General features: G+C 40.2%; 1 protein-coding gene across 6 annotated transcripts in view; it reads right to left on the reverse strand.

Annotated features, from left to right (window-relative positions):
* LIMCH1 (LIM and calponin homology domains 1) overlaps nt 1-22322 on the reverse strand; it is a 177144-nt gene that overhangs the window by 90377 nt on the left and 64445 nt on the right. For 5 of the 6 annotated variants that reach the window (XM_075066499.1, XM_075066497.1, XM_032764988.2 and 2 more), the window contains exons 5-6: nt 17312-17507; nt 14262-14514 (exon numbers count right to left, since the gene is read on the reverse strand). In XM_075066499.1, the coding sequence (XP_074922600.1) occupies nt 14262-14514; nt 17312-17507 (449 nt within the window). Of the gene's footprint in view, nt 1-672; nt 979-2627; nt 2973-5275; nt 5531-7026; nt 7318-13244; nt 13521-14261; nt 14515-17311; nt 17508-22322 lie in introns of all 6 variants that reach the window. The other variant, XM_075066498.1, reaches the window with a different exon arrangement.

Below are 22322 nucleotides of genomic sequence, written 5' to 3' on the forward strand. Positions count from 1 at the left end.
CTTCAAAACTCAGTTTGGAGTTACGCTTGATTGTCAACAGGTGTAACTATTGTCACTCACAAGGCTAACCCTTCACTCCTCCCATACAGCCCTATCCATTGGGAGCAACGTGCTTACAGGCATCACAGCCTGATTAGAAGGGATCTAGTCCCAGAGTCGACATCTTCTGCTTGGTAGCTGATACCAAGCCAGCCCTGCGCAGCCACCTAATTCATTGAATATCATCTATCCTCCTCAAATCAGTATCCTCAGTATGGACTTTCCTGGTTCTCTTGATGGAAAACATGTGTTTAATAATAATTAATTATAATTTATCTAGGTATAATTAGTGTATTCCCAGGACATAGTAATTACCAGACTGGATCAGTGATCCCTCTAGTCCAGTATCCTGTCTCCAACAGTAGTCCATGCCAAGTGTTTTACGGAAGATGCAGGAATCCTGAAGTGGGTAAATATGGAAGAACAATCTACCCAGCGGGGCAGTTTCTGCTTAACCGCCTCAGTTAGGGGTTGATTATGCCCTGACACATGAGGGTTTCTATCTAGTGTAACTGGATATATTTTGGAAACAGAAGGTTACAACATAACTAACATGTTTCAGTGAAACATGAGACTCGCCTCTAAGATGCAATTATAGTGAGGAAAGAAACTATTGGAACAAAATAACTTTACCTCTTCATTTTCTTTCCAGGCTTTACAAGTTTCTTAGCTCTCTCCTGGCTACTCTGCTGCTTTGAAAAAGGAACTGGGAGGAACTGTTTAACACTCGGTCCAGGCTGCTTTAGAAAAGCTCCAGTTCTTCTTGCCATCATGTCATCTCTTGGATCTGGAATTCTCACTTGGTGTTCTGTCCCACCCCTACTCTGGTCATGATCTTTCAGTTTCTCATGGCTCTCGTCCCTTGTCACATTACAGCCCACGAAGACTGGTGAAACTGTTCCATGATGTTGTTCCATTGTGCAATTCAAGGGCAAACTGCTGCTGAAGCAATTTTGGGTACCATTACTCAGAAGACCATTGAAAAAGATGGAAAACTAACATTTTTAGCAGCAGCAGCAGCACTGGAACTGTGAACAAGAGGCAACTATGGTGAATAGCATGACATATGCTATTCTTTTAAGCAAATGAAGAATTAGCCCATATTTACAAGTAAGCAATTACTCATTTAGAAGCCTCAATAAAATCTGGATGAAGAACTATGGATTGCTCAAAATAACCCTCCAAAAAGATGAATAACCATGTTCATGCTAAACTGCAATTAGCAATCCAAGTCATTCCGTGTAATGAAGAAAACAAGCTGTTTCATGTTCACAGGGTGCATTCTTGTAAGTAATTTCATGAGCTGAATACATGTCACAATTGGATGTGAAATGAGTAAAATACATCCTAGCTTCTCTCTCTCTCTCTTTTTTTTTTTTTTTTTTTAAAGGAGTGGGACAACATTACAGACTGACTCAGTTAGCGTTACACGCAAAGCAAGCAGAAAGCTCCGGTTTTTGGCTTCCATTCTCTAACCTTTCTGCTTTCTGTGGAGTCTTCAAATCTCTCTTATGAACTACTCCTTTCTGTTGCTGCAAAGGACGATTGGCAACTGACATGGGAGAATATGGCATACAAACCGGGCTCGTCTGCCTCTGAAAGGTTCCCCTCCTTCTAGCCATCATATCATCGCTCTCACTGTTTGGTGAGCTCCCACCAAGCTCTTCCTCCCTGCTTTCATGCCATTCACTCAATCTGCATGGAGTCTGGCTCTGAGAGACAACATAGGCAGCCAACTGGATTCCTTGGCAATATTCATCTGTACCTGACCATGCTACCTCACTAGTAATACAAGATTATTGAGAGCAGGGGGAAAAAAGAGGAGATGAATAATAAAAAACTAGTCCACATTGAAGTGAAACATATGAAAGTGGTAAGAAGAGAGATTCATTTCATTTTTATATCTAATTTTACTAACATTTCAGAATAAATGAATTTAGTTGACTGAGTAATTTACTAGTGGTGTCAACTAGCAGTTTCTTGCTATGACGACAGGCTGAATGATTAGAGAAACTGAAGCCAATTAAATATAAATTCTGGTCAAAGTGTGTAACTTCTTAGCACTGTAAGTCTTTCCTAGTTAAATGCCAGAAACAGAAGCACATAACCAGTACAGCTCAGTTTTAATTTGCATACTTGAGAAGATTTCAGAGGTCTTCAAGGGAAAAATAAAAAATCTTCAAGAAGAAAAAAAATCAGTATTGCCAGAACCTGGAGTGAAAGCTGCACAACAACTTCAAATACATAAGCAGCGTTTGAAGCAACCCCCTTGGAATAGAAAAAGAAGCAAGCATAGCTAATAAAGATTCCTAGTGGAACTAGTGATTTGATACCGATCAAAAATTCAAGTGTGACTCTCAGAATAAGTTTGCACAACGTTGCTCTGCATGACCCTAGATCTCTCTCTCTCTCAGATTCTGTGAAGGCATCAGACAATTTATTACAGCTCCAAAATGCTGAACGAGCCTATGTGCATAAGGAACAACTAACTACATCTGGCCACTCTTCCCCATGCAAGTCAGCATCCTGCAAGCAGCAGCTTCATTTTGGATTCAGCAATCTGTTTCCTAGACAACAACATTAAATACCTGGAATCATTTTGTGGTCTGGAGACTTCATTATGATGTCCAATGGCAGTAAGGCTGCAGGCACGGGCAGACGCAAAGGTTTCATGGCAAATCTGTCTCTCAGCTCTTTCCCTCCCAGTCTCCTCTGTGGTTTCACTGTTGGATATGGCCCTGGCAATACTAACCTTCTCCCATTTCTGTTGATCAGTCTCAGTCACTGGCCCAAAGTGCACAAACCTCTGCTTTGGGCTAAAAGCCTTTTTGTATGCTCTTGCTTTGCGGCTAGCAAAATCATCATGAACAGCTGCTTCCACTGCAATTTCAGAGGATGGTTCAGGATCCTTAGAGCATCTGAGGTCTTCTTCACTAGCCAGAACCAGAAACAAAGGAACCAAAGAAAGTTACAAGACAAAAGAAGAATCAAGATCAAAAATCACAAATAGCCTAGCAAACATCTTAGTGTATACTAAGGGCTCTTAGATCCAAAGCCAGAGCATATAGAAGGAGGTGAACTGTCTATGTGGGCTGGAAGCCAAGAGATAGCATAATTCCTCCAGAGCAGTGTTTCTCAAACTGGGGTCGCCACTTGTGTAAGAAAAGCCCCTGGCGGGCCGGCCCGGTTTGTTTTCCTGCAGCGTCCACAGGTCTGACCGATCATGGCTCCCACTGGCTGCGGTTCGCCACTGCAGGCCAATGGGAGCTGCTGGAAGCGACAGCCAGTATGTCCCTTGGCCCGCGCTGCTTCCAGCAGTTCCCTTTGGCCCAGAACAGCGAACCGTGGCCAGTGGGAGCCGCGATCAGCCGGACCTGTGGACAAGGCAGGTACACAAACTGGCCCGACCCGCCAGGGGCTTTCCCTACACAAGCGGTGACCCCAGTTTGAGAAACGCTGCTCCAGAGAAACTGTGGGAAGCCTGCAGTCTAGTGGCCCGTCCTACTTTTTAGGAGTGTAGTATATGATACAAACACACCTTAGGCACAAGATGTGGATCCGTAGCTGTCATAAACAGATAGTAGGAGTTAATAGAACAGAAGTACTTTATATCTCTTTGACTGTAAAAGGTTAACAAGTTCAGTAAGCCTGGCTGTCACCTGACCAGAGGATCAATCAGGGGACAGGATACTTTCAAATCTTGAGGGAGGGAGGGTTTGTGTGTGTGCTGTTAGAATTTGGTTGTTGTTCTCTCTGGGTTCTGAGAGGGACCAGACGTGCAACCAGGTTTCTCTCCAATCTCCCTGATACAGGTTCTTATGTGCTCAGAATAGTAAGTAATAGGTAGATAAGGCAAGTTAGGCTTATGTTTGTTTTCTTTATTTGCAAATTAATTTAATTAAAAACTTTTCTTGTTTAAGAACCTGATTGTTTTTTTATTCTGGTGTGAGACCCCAGGGGGTGGGGTCTGGATTCACCAGGGACTTGGTGGGGAGAAAGGAGGGAAGGGAGAGGGAAAGGTTAATTTTCTCTCTGTGTTAGGATTACTTTCTCTCTCACGGAGAGTCTGGGAAGGGAGAGATAGGAGGAGGGGGGGAGTGAATTCCCCTGCTTAAAAGATTCAAGGAGTTTGAATCACAGTGATCTTCCAGGGTAACCCAGGGAGGGGAAGCCTGGGAGAGGCAACGGTGGGGGAAAGGGTTTTTCTTTCCTTGTGTTAAGATCCAGAGGGTCTGGGTCTTGGGGTTCCCCAGGCAAGATTTTGGGGGGACCAGAGTGTACCAGGCACTGGAATTCCTGGTTGGTGGCAGCACTACTGGTCCTAAGCTGGTAATCGAGCTTAGAGGAATTCATGCTGGTACCCCATCTCTTGGACGCTAAGGTTCAGAGTGGGGAATTGTACCATGACAGTAGCCATGCCCAAATCTAATCCGACATGTTCCCATGTGTTGTTGGGAAGTGCTAGCAGACCCCTGTTATCCTCAGGGAATGCAGCTGGCCATGTAAGAGCTGCTTCCTGCAGTGAAGCATTAGGTGCTCCCTACGCCTTCTCCTTAATACAACGCCACGAAAATAACCATAATTTGGCCCTGAAATATTGTGGTGTGAACAGTGAAGCCAAGGATGAAAATGGAATATGAACTCCTTCAAATTTAAGTGGGTGTTTGAGCTGAAACCCAGAATCCTTGCCTAAACTTAACCATTCAGGTTCTAAGCTGAGTCTAAATTGCAGAAGGGAGATATTTTGGATGTGGCCAAAACGTGAACAGAGTTTGCAGGATGCTGGCATCATCACACAAACTTCAATCCTATCACAAACCAACCAGTTTGCAACTTGCAGCTCATAAGTGGTACTATATACCACTATTGCTTCTATGAGAAGAAAGGACAGTGTTGTGGTTTATATTAGGACTGAAACCACTCAATAACCAAGTCAATGAAAAGAATGCCTGCATAGATGACTACATTTGGCTAGAAAATGGAATGCCTACCACTAGGCAGGTGACGGATTGCTATCCTTTGCTGAAGGAGTTCCAAATCACTTGATGCATTAGTACGGTGCTTGGACTTATTTTGCATATTTGTTTAGCTCTGGTTTTGTATTTAAAGAACCATTTTCAACACACCACTATTCAAATAAAAAAAAGCAAAGCCACTCAATACATTCAAACAATATTAACTCATATTTTCCATACTGCCATTCCAGATTCACCCATGATCTGGGAAAACAACATACCTGAGCTGCTCGGACACTTTCAGTCTGTCCCACGTCTCCAAATCTGCTTGCGTTATAGAAGCTTTCACAAACACTGGAGACTCTTGTTGCTGGGTAAGGTTACTTTGAGTCTTTCGTTTAGCCAGGTCATCTCTTTGAATATCAGGCACTTTCACCTGCTCTTCCTCCTCCGACTCGTTATCCTGAGACTGCAGGAATGGGTTTTCTTTACGGGTCACAATTTGCCTTTCTGATGCCATATGTACCTGGTTTGCTCTAATTTAATACACATTCCAAATCAGCAAGAAAAAGCCATTTTGAGGAGTCAGACAATGATAAGTGGAATGTCAATGGCAGTTCAGAGTATAAGAACAAATTGAAATGATGAATAAAGTAGAAAGGTTGGGGTTTCTTTGAGCAAGCATGCAACCAGTTGAAATTGGGACTGTTTCATGTAGACTACCCTGTGAATTCTAATGAGACAGATTCATTGGGTGATTATAGTTTTGAGTTTAACCCAGGTAAGTAAATCTGGAATCACTGCAATAGTGTTTAATTCAGTAATGAGATTCATTCTGATAGCTTATGATGTCCAACTCTCATACTATTAAAGTTATTGTAATGCTTGCAAGTTTCATTCCTGAATGTACCAGAGCTGGAGAATTCTAATATGGTATATTCTCCAGATGCCCTTCCAAGATATTACTCACATGTCAGAATGCTTACTATAAATGTCGATGTGCCAGATTGTTACTGAACATGAACTAATTAAAAAAAAGTTCGGAACATCACAGCTGTAGGTAGACAGATTCTAACAATAGGCTTGCTTAATGTTACCTCTATTAGTTCAAAGTTAGAATTAAATACAGATTTGGAGATCTAGTGTGAAAACCCACTAATGATAAAATAGAGTAATATAAAATAAATATTTGTATTTCATTTCATTGTTTTCATTAGTGGGTTTTTACACTAGACCTCCAGAACTATATTTATTTTATATACACACACCCTGCATGGTATCTAAAAATACCTGATGTAATATCAACAAACAAAAGCAGATATGGTTATGTTCTGCAGAAGGTGGTTGCCTAACAGAAGTGTCTATAGCATAGTTAACTTTTCTTAAACCCAGTATAGCACTGGATTGGAATACATGGAGTGTTAAGTTGGAACCAATCTGTTTATTTCCAAAATAATGTTAAACAAATTTTGCCACTAATTACATGGTCCCATACCCCATTTAGTTCACAGAGTGCTGTACACGTATAACCTAGCAGAGGATTTGGCCCTTTCTTTACACAGATTCAAAGAACAGTGTTAAATTAAAAACCATATATAATAAAACAAGCATTTCCTTATTTATATCACAAATTTTCATTAGATTATTGAATTTACTCTTTAGATTCACACTCTAAAATTTACTTTTCACTATTTATATTCATTGCCGGATTTCTCTCACTTTGAAAATATGCAGTGTGCTTTCCTTTTTTCAAATTGTAAGTTTCTTATCAGTTTCACTTTCCAGTTCTCAGGTTCTAGTGCAATTCTACAATGTCTCAACTGCAAATGCTAGAAGTTTTGAGTTTTGTTTTTTTTTATAAAAAAAACTTTCCATTACAATTTTAAAAAATAATGGAGAATTTGTATTGATTTTTATGGATGATTATTTCTCCATTATTGAAATTTTGGGCCAGATTTGTCTTAGCTACCAAACAACAGTATTTCACATAGAATGAAATATTACAATAGACAGAGAAAGATAGTTTGCACACCTGGGATATTCCTGTTTTTCCTTCTGTAATGGCTTTTTAACACCTTCCAGTTTACCTTTATCTTTATTTGTACAGGGCCCAACTAAAAACTGGTTAAATGACACCGTAAGTTTGGGCTGATTCAGTCTTGCTCTCCGGGCTGCAAAGTCATCCTTTTCTAGATCGGGAACTCTGCACACTGCTTCATCTTCTGATCCAGAATCCTTCCCTTGACAATGCATCATAGAGGGTTTCTCCTTGTGAAGAATGATGTCTGGGGTAGGCTCACTATCTTCATATATTTGCTTTTGACTGACACAGAGCAAAATTAAATGGAGTTCCAGATGTGAAAAGGGTAAAAATGTAAACATTCATTTCCAGGCCATAAAATAAGTGCTGTTAGTCAAATGTGCTCAAAGCTGCTGTTAGTTTAGAGGAGGCCTTCATTTATTTGTTTAGGGCACAATCCTGCAAACCCTCCATGAGGAAAGTTCTCATGGAATTCAACTGCAGCTCCAAACATGAACAGTTAGAAGGATCAGGCCTTTATGCTATTATTTTAGCCACACATGGAAAGGTAGAGAACACAGGCTCCAAATTATACATTCGGCCATTAAGTGGTGACGTTATTCTTACCCACTTCAGATAAATGAAAATAGCTTTAGTATAAAACTACCAAGCTCATTTCTGATCATTACTGTGGAATCCTGAGACACCTAGAATTCAGCACACTGGCTCCTAAATGGGACTGCCAATTTTTCTGTATCCTGGGCAGTCATTAAGACTGGCCCTTTCTTCTCCTGACCCCCACACTTTGATTTTCCCCCTTTGTAAAGCAAGAAGCAGGTAATTTCTTTTGAAAAGTAAGCAGAAATGAGCCCCGCTCTCTTTAGACTTGGCAGACTTTGATTTTTATTTTTTATAATTTTGATGAATATCAATGTTTTTTTTAAGAATTTTTTCAATTTAAATCTTCACAGTTGTGGGAAATTACAGGAGTGTTAGATAATGGAGGGTGTCAGACAATAACGTCTTAATTACAGTAGACACAGATTCAAAAAGTTAATGTTTTATAACCATTAAAACAAACTGCCAACCTCACATTTTAAAAACATACAAAATCCTTAAATCAAACTCTAACAAGTTCTCAAGCAATTTTCTTACTTTGCCTCTCTGTAAATTTCAATCATCATCAATGGAAATATTTTCATCCGTTTTTGTGTGTACGGAGAAATAGATACTTACTAATAAAAATCTAACCCTTCCAAACAGGTCTATTACAGCACTGAGACATAATGTTGTGATTTAGTGGTCCATTAATACCTGCATTCTGGAGACGGTGCCTTCAGTCACCTAAGACTGATAATGATGTACTAATAATATCGCAATATGGCTCTTGATTTCTGGACACCAGAAAAAGATTATTTCTAAATTATGCAATATGCCCATCCAACCTGAATAACTTGTTACAAGAGAAGGTAATGAAGTACAATTTACATATGTCTATCCCCACTGGAAAAAAAAAAAATCAAAAGCTTATTTTTCTAGTTTTCTACAAATCACTAGAAAAACTAGGACATGAAGACTTGAGCGTTACAAGATAGGTCAATATAGTAATATTCCTAGGTTCAGACATCATGCCTCTTATTTTTCATACTGCACACCTTCCAAGTCAGAAAATATGGTAAAGTGAAGACATTTAAAATAATGGCAACAGCTCAAGAGTCCACACGTTTCCCCTCTATTTTACAATCAATAATTTAAATGGTTTATTGTAATTTTTTTAAATGCAAGTTTTCTAAGCAATGCAAACCCATCTTTATCTCTGACTATCTATAGCCCCAGCTGCCCTTTCAGCAAAACTTTAAGCAGTCCCAATTTAGACTTTAAAACAAAGATGAAATAGAAGGTTTCCATCAGGCCACAGAATGGTGCTGAAAAGGTCAGCCAGGCATAGGTCCATGAATGCAGGGAAGCCGTCTAAAACTGCCTTTTTTTTTCCCTGAGATGCTAGTAGGTGTTCAAGTCACTTTCAGTTTTGCGTCTGTCTGTTGGCACAGAGTTACTGTGCTTCTTGTTATATTGGTAATATTATCCAGTATTCCAGTCCTTCAAATCCAAGGCCACTCAGTGGACAGTGATCTTCCAAATCCAGTTTTATAATTCCAAAAAAAGTTTGGAGGAATCAATTATAGTTTTAGGCATCGCAGATGATTCACATACTTGTTTAAAAAGTAGATGTTCTACACCTTCCTCTGATTATCAATAATTTAGTATGTCAGTAGATCAGGACTGTTGAGTATGTTTATTTAAGGAAACTAATGTAGTTATGCAAGGAATGTAGCATCAACTAAAAGTCATGCAATGGTTTATGCACCATTGGGGTGAGAGCAGTTTTTGCTTTTGTGAAGTTACAGAGTTCAAGTTCATTAAAAGAGCATTTTGTGCATCATTAGGCATTTCCAGCATGGACATGCAACAGGAAATGCCACATTTACCTCTTTTTATTTTGTGTTTTACGGATTAACAATGAACACAAAGGTGGTGGAATGTATCTAGAGATCCATGGCATTTATATGGCTTCATTGCTGTGGTATCTGAGCACCTCACGATCTCTAATGCATTTATCCTCAGTACCAGTGTGAGGTAAAGTATTTTACAGATAGGGAACCGAGGGACAAAAAATACTGAATGACTTGCCCAAGATCACACAGAAATTCTGGTGGAGCAGGGACTGAACACAGAGGTCTTTTAAAACCCTAGCTTACTCATTAGCATCCTAATCACTGGACCTTCTACTCTAAGGAAAAACAGAAATTCCTCAGGAGAGTAAATCCTGATTGGTAACATTCCGAAGGCTACTCAAGTGTCAGATTGTTTCCACCAATTTCAGACAAGTGAAGGGAATGAAAAAAATCCCACCACCAAGCCAACAGCATGCTGTATACCTCATGGGAGGGAGATGTTCTTAGTGAAATTTGAGGCATTTAGCAATCCAAGCATTTAACGAATGCACAATATGAGAAGATGTGAAAGTAATATAAACATGGTTTTACTGCCACAAGTTTGGCATGACTCCATTACTCATGGGTGACAGAGCCATGTGAGTTATATAGGTTTTCCCAAAGGAGCAACAATACAATTTATACCACATTAAAATATCACAAATTATTTTTGGGATGCATGGATAGGGGAAAGTTCTTTGTATTTAAATGCTGTTATCTTCCTGAAGATACTACAGAAGCAGCAATGGGTGAAGTGGAGTTATACTCACAAGTGGATAAAAAAATAAACTTATACCAGGCCTTGTGAAATGCAGGAGTCCCCATAACATTTATTACCACCACCTCTATCAGTGGTATTCTAAATGTTTGGACACATTCCAGTCGAGAGGTCTCGCTGAGGGTCCCTCCAACTTACCCCATCTCATTTTCTTCCCTCCATCAGTCTCCCTGAATTATTTTCAGATAAAGAAGTAAGCCCTTGTTGGGAGATCCAAAAGCAGTATCTTCAGAAAATGATTTACAATGTACATACCATTTGGTAAAAACTGGGGATTCCCAGACAAAAAGATTGATTGCACTCCAGAAAGGAGGCTGGGGCAAAGAAAACCCACCAACCAATTGCTACTGGAATGCAAGCTCACCTCCAGCTCTCCCCCTCAATCCAGACAGACTTTAGAAAGTCAGGTCCCTGCCTTAAAGAGTTTACAATATAAAAATACAGACAGACTGACCAATATACAAGAAGGGTACAAGGTGTAAGTGAAACGGTCAAGGTGTTTGGTCACATTTTGATAACGCAATTTATTATTCTATACAGGATCATAAGCTCCTTGGTGCAGAGAATGTCAAGCACAATGGGGTCCTGGCCCATGACTAGGGCTCCTAGGTGCTGTGGTAATACAAATAGATAATAATAGGCTGTGAATGAGCAACACATTTAAACATTTGCTTAAGTGCTAGCTAGACTGGGGCCATGGTATATCCCCAGTGCCCTTCAGGTTTGCAATTATTAATGAGCTAATATCTTGTAGGCATCACAGTACATTGGGGTCATCAGAGGACTGGAATATGGAAAGGCTGGTGCCTTGCACACTAGCTCAGAAAAAGTTTTCATGGATAAGAAATAGTGTGGAAGAAAAGAGAGTTGTGGGAGAAACATCTAGGCTGGCATCATGGGCAGAGCAGAAGGGATGGAGGGAAAAGAAAAGAGAAGCCAGAATAGGAAAGTATGGAGGAGCAGAATTGTGTAGGTCCTTGAATGACAGGACAAGAAGCTTGAACTTGATGTAGAGGAGGAATGAGAGCCAGAGTAGGAAGGGGAGTCAACGGAGTGATTCAAAGATGGGGCAACAGTGAATGGGCAAGAAAGATGACAAAGTTGACCTCTCTCCCTTGTTTTACCCTGAAGTCTGCCTCATCTCTCCTCCTTCCCCATTCTCCCTTTCCCACTCACACATGCTGCAACAACTTTCTCCCTATACTAATTATTGTTGTTCCTCTTTCCTCCTGCCAAAGCAGCACAAAGGCACTTTGTGAAAGGAGGAGATCAGAAGCCCTGCTGAACCATATGCTTGTCTACATGTGCATCTGCCTTGGAGATTAAAATCAGTAAATCAAAGCAAGACTGGAGCAGGGGGCTGACAGCCAAAGGTTGTAAGTATCCTCCAAAAATAATACATGGGCTATAAATATTGTTTGTTACACCTTGGATTGCCAAACACAATACTATTGTCTTGGACTCAAACTATGCTGCACTATTATCCTTCTGGTTTATGAACTACTGACCGGCGGCCTGCAATTAACTGAGGCAGGATGAGGCTGTGATTTATGACTGATTGCAAATTCTTTTTATTAGTATTTTGGCTCACATCCTAGGGCACCACTTAATTTGTCTGTTACCTTGTATAGCTCTTCAGTGCCTTGGCTAATACATGCATTGGTTAGGATGTGTATTACTGATATACAAAACGTGTGTTATTGCTTGTAATAAGACAGCATACCTTTAGAACAACTAAAGAAGTCTGAAGCAGAAAATACACACACATACTTATTTTGATTTGACTATTTAAATGCATTTGACAGCTCTCCCCAGCCTGCAAGCCTCATTAAGCCTATAGACAGTTTCATATTAGCTATATTATTTGTATTACAACAACATTTAGAAGTCTCATGTGAAATCATGGCCCCATTGCGCTAGGTGCTGTCCATATATTGCCAGCATGCCTACCTATAATTTACAACTTTAATTCAAGTTTAGTGAAGTTTTTGTTTGAAAATACAATTCTGAATAGCTTTCCTTGATGTTCCAGAAGTTGAGAGGTTGGACAGGCAGAAGGCTGGACACTTACTATATAACCAAACCATTTCACAAATCTTTGAAAGTACCATCCTGGTCATACAGTTAAAAGTTTTGCTTAGTGACATAACCTCACGAGAAACAGCTAGTTTTCATGGGAGCACCACACCATTATGACTGAAAGACTGATAGGTGCTTAATATGAAATTAAGTCCATCCATTATCAGACATTTGCAATAAAGAAAGAGAAATAACCAACTAAGTAAAACCAAAAAACCAAACAATGCTGGTGAAATGATGAATCAATATGGTCATTCTGTGCACAGCTATAGTCAGAGAATGACTGCTGAACTATATTGACCTGCTTTACTTGGTGCAGGTGTTAACAAGCAATAAATTTTTATAGTTCCTGGCTTTAAAATAAAAATACATCCTTTAGTATATTTATTAAAAATACCAAACACTTACAAATATAGGTGTGTTTCAGCCACTTGTTACTGAAATGTTGCATCACTAAGAAGAGTATTAAAGAATTTCTAAAACTCTTGCCTGAACAAGGCATCATGTAGCAAAACAGTTTTTTGTGTGAACCTAAGATGGTATAAAATGGAAGATTTACAAGCTTGAAAATGTTCTTGGTAGTTTGTTTCTTGAACTTCGTTTCCATCCAAGTTAGGGCATAGCACTATTACTAATTGCAGCAAACACATTTAGCACCATATGGCTTTGCAATGCGCGATTACCATGTCACAAGCTTTTTCATATGTAAACCTTTTCTAAAATCTAATTAGTTGCAAGTGAAACAGCAGAAAATGCAAGTGCTTAGTAGATTTTTTTTTGGTTATAAGAAGTGAAGTAATGGCAGAATGAGAAAAACCCACACACTAGCAAAATTTTAAATGTGAAGCGTGCACAATATCACACACTTTTGAGCTAACCTGCCATAGCGTTGTGCAGCTGGCATGACCTTAATACCAGCTTGTTCAAGCCTTCTTAACTTTCTGATTTCCTCTGCATCCTTCTCTTTGCACTTGTGCACTGCAGTTTCTTTGGCACTACCTGAAGGAAACTGACCTATAGCCTTTCCTTTGTTCTGATTCAAATCTACTTGACTTTTACTGGGATTTGTCCTGGAAGCCATGCGTCCCACCTGCTCCTCTTCATGTTGTCTTGGTGCCTCATTTTGTTCTTCTATGGTTTCTGGATGGTTTTTGCTATTGAGTTATACAAGGTAGTTTACTTTACAGTACACTGCTTTCTTTATACATTTTGCTTGATACTAACATTTCAAACAATATTTTGATGAATGACACAGAAGACTAAATCGTACTATGTAGTGTAGGCTATTCTGAAGCCAAATTAAAACAAAACACCTGATGTAAAATATGGGAACTCTTCGAGCACATTTATGTACTACACTAAATTTATGTAACTGATGCATAATAGATTTATTTTCAAAATTCAAGAACAGAAAGATGGTAACTATTTTGATTAATATACATCACATAAAGACTTTTATTCACGGAAAATGAAGAATCTCTTGAAAACTGACTCTCGTCATCAAGGACCACATAAGAGCAACAAATTGTACTTTTGACAATTATTTTAATATCTAAATGTGGCATTTAAATAAACCAATATTTTGTCAAACACTTCAGTTTTCAACAGTGAATGTGTCCTGCAACACTGAATAATTCACAGCCAACACTGCACTGCACAGTGAACAACACTAACGTCAGGATAATTACCTAAGTTTTGTATTACCTGACTTTCCACTCATGGGATTATGGCTCTTCTGTTGTTTAAAAAAGTAGGGTAAAAATCTATCAGTTAGCTCTAAGTAAGATCTACTTTGCCCATTTTACAAAGCACTGTGTACTTTTAAACGTCATGATTTGTTAAAGATTAAAAAATAACATCATTGGAGGGACAAATGGTCTTGACCAAAGCCTTACCTGAAAGGCTTCTCTCCTCCAAGTGGTGAAGTAGCAGTACTCCAGCTCTTCCGGTACTCCTCTCGTTCAGCTTTCTTTTTCCGAAGAGGAGCTGGTACATAGGCAGTCTGGTTACTCTTGTTTGGGAGATACTGGTTAAAAGGCACAACTGATTTAGGTTCGCCATACGACGTCCGCCTTGCAGACATATCATCTTTTTTCACATCTGGTATCTTTCGGTGCGGCAAGTCAGACTCCGAGTCACTCCCTCTCCCTATTAAGGAATAAGAAAAAAGGGTAATTTTACTCTAATTTGCCAAAATGAAAAGAAAATCCTTACTTAAAAATACAACAGTATTTTATAATAATGGCCAAAATACTACAGTTTACTACAGTATCTTGAGACATTTCTCTAAAAGATTTTTTTTTTCCCGTAAGGAAGACAATCTCGCTTGACATAACATTTGCTATAGAAACTTTAAACACACACAAGCTAGTTATAGTGGATTTATATTCCTATTTTAATTCAGTCAGTGAAATAGTGGCCACACTCCCTACAGTGGTAACAAATGGAAGTCTATTCCAGAGGCCTACCTTCTGTAGCCAAAAACCCAAAACTAATAGAATTCAAGAAAAAGGTCACTCTTTTTCAAAGGCTTGATCAGTTGTCCAACATCACATCAGATTTCCACCAGTATCCAATGATATAAACCAGCTATATAAACCCAAACTCAAGTTTACCTGACCTCAAGCTTGATCCTGGGTCTGCCACATCCCAACCCTAACTGCAAAGCTACTGGTTATTCTGAGGCCAGGTGCAGTGTGAGTGGTGTGTGTGTGGGGGGGGGGGGGTGGTCTGGGTCGGTTGGTCGGTCTCTCTCTCTCTCTCTCTCTATCCTGGACCTGAGACACCTTTCCTGCTGAATGTTTCAATGAAACTGGCATGTTCCAACAGTAATTTTCAGTTTTGAAAAATCTGCATTTTTCAACAAATATATGTTGTTATGCCAAAAAATTCCCAACAAGCTCTACTTTCTACAGGAATAGGCAGATACCATCTCTTTTCAGAATTATGCTAGACCAGTTTAGACACCCACAGGCTAGGCATGACTTTGGACAATTGTAAACCAAGAGACTCAGGGCATGTCTACACTACAGCCCTAAGCCAACCTATGTTAGGTCAACTTACAGCCACTGCAGTAATTATTGTTGTGGCTGATGTCCAAATATCCCTCCTTCTGTCAGTGCTGCGCATCCTCACAAGGAGTGCTTCCACCAACTGAAGAGGGGCAGTGTGGGGGGCTGACAGCCCTCTCTGTAGCCCTCCCGCCATGTTTCTCACCTCACTGCTCCTGGCCAGGAGTGGATGGGGCATCTGCCCGGGCTTCTTGCCTCCCTGAACTGGGAGTGGGGAGCCTCCGGGTAGCAGCCCAGCTGGGGACGGCCTTGCTCTAGAAGCCCAGCTTTCTTGACAAGACAGCAAACAGCCAGTGTAAATAATGCAGTGTCTACGTGTACACTGCATCGTCTTAACTGCACCAACACAAGCCCTACACCTTTCATGTCAGTGTAGTAAGGCATTTACATCGGCAGGACAAGGCTGTAGTGCAGGGGTGGGCAAACTTTTTGGCCTGAGGCCACATTTGGGAATAGAAATTGTATGGCAGGCCATGAATGCTCACTACATTGGAGTTGGGGTGCAGGGGGGGGGGTGAGAGCTCTGATTGGGGGTGTGGGCTCTGGGTGGGGTTGGGGATGAGGTGTTTGGGACGTAGGAGGGTGCTCTGGGCTGGGACCGAGGAGTTTGGAGGGCAGTCAAGACTGGGACAGAGGGTTGGGGTGGGGGAAGAGTTGCAGGCTCCGGAGGGATGTGGGCTCTGGGGTGGGGCAGGGGATAAGACTGACCAGTAAAGCTGGGGATAAGACTGACCAGTATTCCCTGCTCCTGACATTTGAAGCAGTGGTTCAAGGGGCCTCTCTGGCTGCATAAAGGGAACAAGCAGCATGTCTAGTGCCACAGATGGCTAAGTATGGGATTTTATTTATTTGTGCACAAGGGGAAGCTGTACTCTTATGTCTGTCAGTCTGTCTATAGTTCTACAATAAAATTTAAGAGACTGCTAAATATTCTTCTCTGTTCCTTCTTGCAGAGTCCAGTGCCTGGGTGAGGACATCAAGCCAACTCCCAAATGGAGATGCTAACCAAAGGCCCAGTTAGTGCAACCGCTTACTCGTTCCAGTTAACATGTTTTAATGGTGCAAGAACTGACTACCAGCTTTAACCAGCACGGAAGTAACTGAGAAGCTAGCCTAGAGCATTCTGTGAGGCAGGTTGAAGAGAATTCATTTCTCTCCTAGAAGCTTTGAGCTAGAATCAGACTTAAGACAAGCTCAAAGTTTATTTGCTAGAGGACACTTGCTAATATTCACAGTACCCCATACTGACAACTGGACACACACAGAGAGCAAAGACTGAAGCAGGAAGCCATGCTGAAGGTCAGGAGCTGCATGCCCTGGCTGACAGGGGATGCAAGGACATCAAGTCACTCTGTTTCTTAAATGCTGAATATCTTGCCAAGAATTGCCATAACTGTATTTTCATAAGACTGCACTTCAAAACTCTCCTAGGTATCAACAATTTCCAAGAGGTTTCCTTTTCCTCTTAGACAACCAGTTTATTTATATGGCATTTCATTTTTTCAACATTTTCCCCCCTTTTGCATTCTTAGTTCTTGCTCCAGCCTAGCTTATTAGCTGATGTGCATCTGCACACTGAGTCTGCTACCCCATAACCCAGAGAAACACCATGTCATAAATTACACTTGTATGGTATAACTCATTTTACTATACTACGTTATAGTAACTGAGGTAGATTTCAAATAAATTGCTGGCAAAATTTTCTAAAGACCCAAGAAACAAAAATCTGGAATCAAATAATGTTTCTTTTACCAATTCACAGGAGACATCACGATTCAGAAATTGCATCCAGCTTTTGAATGGCTGCCTTTGCACTGAAAGCACTGGGTGACACATTCAATGTTTTCATGTGTCTTGTTATGACCGAAACTTACCATCGCTGCTTCCTCTGAGCACTACATCTGGAGACGGTGTCTGCTGTGAGCGGGAACCAAATGAATCCAGACTGTCAAATGAATCATCTCTGCCGTGGCGAGGGGGGGAAAGGGAATCGCTGCGTTCAGATTCCCAACAATCAATATAACCACTGTCACGAATGTTGCGTTTGGGGCTCTCAATATCTTCAGTTTCCTACATGGAAATACAGACGGTACCTCTTCAAAAAAGTCAGTGACACAAAAATGAGATCCACTATGCATCTGAGTACACAGTATCTTTTTAAGGCACTAAAATCTCTTCCCTCAACCATAGCTTTATTTTTTTTTTTTTTGCTTTCAAATAAAAAACATGAGATTGCAATAAAATCTCATTTCATACCAATTAAGAGGAACACATATGCTTTGGATTAATATAGTTATTTGAAATACAGTTCCAATAGGCAGGTTAATAAAACTATCAAAATTGAAATAAACCTGAAACTTGACTTGTCTTCCATAGTCCATAGCACACTGGAAAAGGCATTATAAATTTGACCTCATGGCTGAGTTGGGGATAAGCTCACTATTCTCCAGATTAATTCCTCCAATCTATCTATTGTATCTGGCTGGGACACCAGCAGGCAGCATTTGTTGTTGTTGCCTCAGCTCAGCAAAATAATGAAGCAGTGTGTCCCAGTCTCCCTGTACCTTGAAGAGAAATTCCTGTTATGAAAGAGGGATGTCTTTCTAAAGCAATCAGCAATGAAAAATATGCAAAATACTTTTCCTGATGCCTCAGAAGAATTCAGTCGTGCTCTTTACTCTTTGCCAGCTCTTGGCTCTGGGGGATATGAAAGCACTTGTAGCTGACCCACATGTTCAGAGCAGTGAGAACAATGGTTGTCTTTGACAGCCCTGTGATTACAAATTCTTTCCAGCGCAAGCAGCACATACTAAAACTCTGAAACTCCAGCAGAAGGAAAGGTCAATGGAAGCCATCCTCACCCTTGTATTATAATAAATCCCTTGTTTCAGCCAGTTTCTTAACGTTAATTACAATAGCACAGGCTGAGAAAAGCAAAAATAACTACTCTCTTACTCAAAAGATAAACCTCTATGTTTTTTTTCTCTGCCAGACTGACACTGAAAAACTCAAGTGATGTGGGTGACATCATCAGACTGACATTTTTCAACCTGAAAAGATTGGAATGTGAAACTTTTTCCTGACATACTTAAAATATTAATTTTAAACTTTCCAACACCCATGGGCTATAGATAACTGGAGCTCAATAACTGAGGGGAGAGTAGCTCCCATTGCCCTTTACGGCTACTGTTGCCATTATTAGTATTACCAGTGATCATATCAATCAACATCATGGTACAATAAAGTCAACAACCTCCTTAGCAAAGGAGAATTACGGCAGAAAGACCAGCTGAGAAGGGGAGCATCACAATATCAATCAAAAGTTCAATATTCAAAGGGAGAGGCTCAGAGGAAAACTCGTGTCTTGTAGACTTTCCAGGAAGAAGACTTAATTAGAGCTACTAAATAACTTGCTGCCAAAATACCAAAGTATGTCCAACACCAAAGGTTCCTTAAGGCCAAGCAAAATCACAGTAATGCCAATAGTCAAAGAGTAGACAAACTGGGAATATACTCAAGTTTTGTTTTATTTTTTAATTTAAAATATGTTAACAAATAGTAATTTAATTCTATGCGGTTTTTCTCCCTTATCCCTTGTTTAGGGATGGTATATGTACACACACACACAAACACTGTTCAACATATACCACCTCTGTCTTCCTAAAATCTATATTAAGTATACAGCTCCAAGAACAGAGATTACATCCTCTCAAGATCCTCTTAGCCCTTTTCTTCAAAACTATCTGAAAACTCTTCCAAATCCAGATTCAGAAAAAGCTCCCCATCTCTACATACCAATCAGCTATATTCAATCCTCTGGCAGGCTTCCTTTTTCTTAACATAATGTTTGAAAGTCATGGAAACGCTCAATAGCAAGAGGGATAGAAATCAGATGAACTATTTGAAAGTACAGGCTGAAACACACATTCTTCAGCTGTTTCATTCTTTAAAACCCTGAGTGAAGTGTGAATGAACAGATTACACAATTCCCTATTTTATTAACCCGTTAACTTTAATTTAGTTTACTTTTTAATTACTGGCAGCTACAGGTAAAAGTAAGGAAGCGTAGAAGAGATGGCACAATAGACTGTAGTAATTCTCTTGTAAACATGTACTATTTAGCTTTCCCGTTGCCACCTCATTCTCCCAAAAGATTACTGTTACTGGCTATTACAGATACCTGCTCTAATTTTAAGTGTGTGTTATCAACTGGATAGTAACCACTCTAAGTATCATTTACATCTGTACTGTGACACTTTTTGAAAAGATAATCTCATAGCATGCCATAATGCACTGGTCTATCATACTCATCTGGCAAAAATCAATGCATAACCTTGCGTAGTAAAAGGAGATACAACTGCCATATTTAAAACCTATTTCCCAGTCACTTTTACATATTCGTTTTCAAACTACTGAATACATTCAAAGTGCTCTATGGATTAACCGTTTACATTTTTCAGATTACTGCATACTCATCCAGTTTTTAAAGTAGGTTAAAACAAATAAAATTAAAAACTGACCGAATAAAGTTAAAAAAGGATTTCAATGGAGGTACTACTAGCACATACTGAAATGTCACTTGCTGTCAATGCTATTTTTAAATTCAATGGAACTGTGCCAGTGTAACCCTTCATTTATAAAGAAGTGCTCTTGCCATCCAGCCTCAACTAAATTAATGGAGTGCTGCACAACACGGTAAAAATGGTCTAAACTACAACAACAAACCTCTTAAAATTCAACCACAAAATAACTCTAGGAGAATTGATGTGGGGCATAAAGGAGGAGTGGGAAGGCAAGGTAAGAAATACAGGACTAGCAACAGTCATAATAGTACCATCCAACTAATATCTTTGTTTACTACACTGAAAAGTTTATGACGGTACAAACATTCAACCATTAGGAGATTCCCTTCATTGGCTCCCCCTCCTTCACTGCAGCAAATTCAAGTTTCTTGTTCTTGTCTTTGACCTGCTGAATTTTGCCCCCTCCCTTCTTATCATCTCCTCTCTCGTAACGACACCAGCTTTTAAACATCATTTATCCCCTTATCCCACAACAGTCTTCTAGACTTTCTTCCAATCTGTCCTCTTCATAAAAGGACAAGGTGCGTGAAGTGATATCTTTCATTGGACCAACTTCTGTTGGTAGGAGAGACAAGCTTTCAAGCTTATGCGGAGCTCTTCTTCAGGTCTGGGAAAGGTAATCCCAGCGTCACAGCTAAATGCAAGTTGGAACAGATTGTTTAGAGTAAGTAGTTAGCACAACAATAAGGTCCGTTATTACTTTTCCACAATTTTCCATGGCTTGTCTGCAACTCAGCTGTAATTTTTTGACAATCATCCTGCAATTCAAGCAGGGCCTCAAAAATATATGAAAAATGCATCATGAGAAGCTAACACCCCCATGTACCAAATGGCACCCTTACTACTCTGCTTTTTTGTCTGAGCCCATCTCCCCACTCTTCAACCGTCTTTCAGACTGCAAAATTCTTTGGGGTTGGGACTGCAAAGCCATGATTCATTCAGGTCATTCCAAATGAATGCCAATAAACTTTTATACCTCCAGACGCAATCAGGTATGCGGCATATGCAGAATAGAGTAAGGAAAGACTATTTTAGGGCTGTTTCAGAAAGTTTTGAAGTATTTTACTGAGATTTTTTTGTATCCCACTGAGCCAGATACCTCAGTCACCATGAGTCCCACTATATAGGGTTCAGCAGGGCAAAAACTCCTTTTAAAATGAGCTGAGTGTGCTTTATATACCTTAAAGTATCACATTTTTAAGGGCTGAGATCTCAGTACCTTCCAGCGGGTGGTACATGGAATCTCCCCTTTCCAGAAACACAAAACTCTCATTCCTAGCCTGACAAGATTACAAAATAACATTGAAACCATGACATTTTTATGTACGTTAAAGCTGTCACTGATGTAGGACTTAATTTTTCTAACCTTGAGCCTTACCCAAATTTAATTTTTTTTGTGGAGGGAGGGAGGGAAACAGAGAAGAAGGAGAGAACAAGCCCTTGGTAGATTGGTCCAGAATTAAAATAAAAAAAGTAGTTTTTGAAGCTGCCCAGCACTTTACAATGACAGATTTACGTCACAGGGCAATGGACCAGGAAGCCAGTGCGGAAGTCACAGGTACATCCTACAGTTATAACTGAATTTATTATCTCCATATATGTAATTTACACACACGTTAATATTAAAAAATTTGCTGTTGCCCTATTGCTGAAGGAAGAGGACTTTTGCCAGTAAGACCCCTTCCTTTCCCCATTCCACTGCAGAACAAGGCAATTTGTCATCTTTACTTGCTCCTGTGGCTGGCTACACACAAGCTGTGGGCTCCCCTAAGCAAGTTAGCTCCAGAGAGGGGAAGATTAGCAAGATGGCAGTCTATCTAAAGGCTTCCTCATCCCACTAGAATGTAGTAACTGAAATACATTGGTCAAGTTGTTCTTCATTTCCTGGGACAGTTTAATACAGGTCCCTCAGGATCCTATAGTCAGAAGTGCCCCAGATGAGTCAGTAGCAGGCAGCAGTGCAGAGGCAAGCTGATTATGCCAGCCATCCGTGGTGGGATGGATTGCTTTATATCCGAGGAAAAATCAATAGTCTTTCTGAGATGCAGTGGGTGGCAGAATCTACTTCTGTGGTGGGAGACTTGGGAGGGGAAAGAGGAGAATCCAGAGATTTGGAGTGCCAGGTGCCAATATGTCATTAACTACTGTGGCAAATTGCCGGTATTGTTCTCTGGGTCTCGCGCTTTCTCTTCTCTGGGGTAGGTTCAGGGCGATATTGCTTGCCTCTGAACCAGTTCTTAATCACTCCCCTAGTGTCCTTGGAGGAGGGGAGTGGAGAGGGAGGGACCTGGGCCCGCCCTCT

Source organism: Chelonoidis abingdonii, chromosome 5, assembly GCF_003597395.2.
Source record: "Chelonoidis abingdonii isolate Lonesome George chromosome 5, CheloAbing_2.0, whole genome shotgun sequence".
Taxonomy (NCBI): domain Eukaryota; kingdom Metazoa; phylum Chordata; order Testudines; family Testudinidae; genus Chelonoidis; species Chelonoidis abingdonii.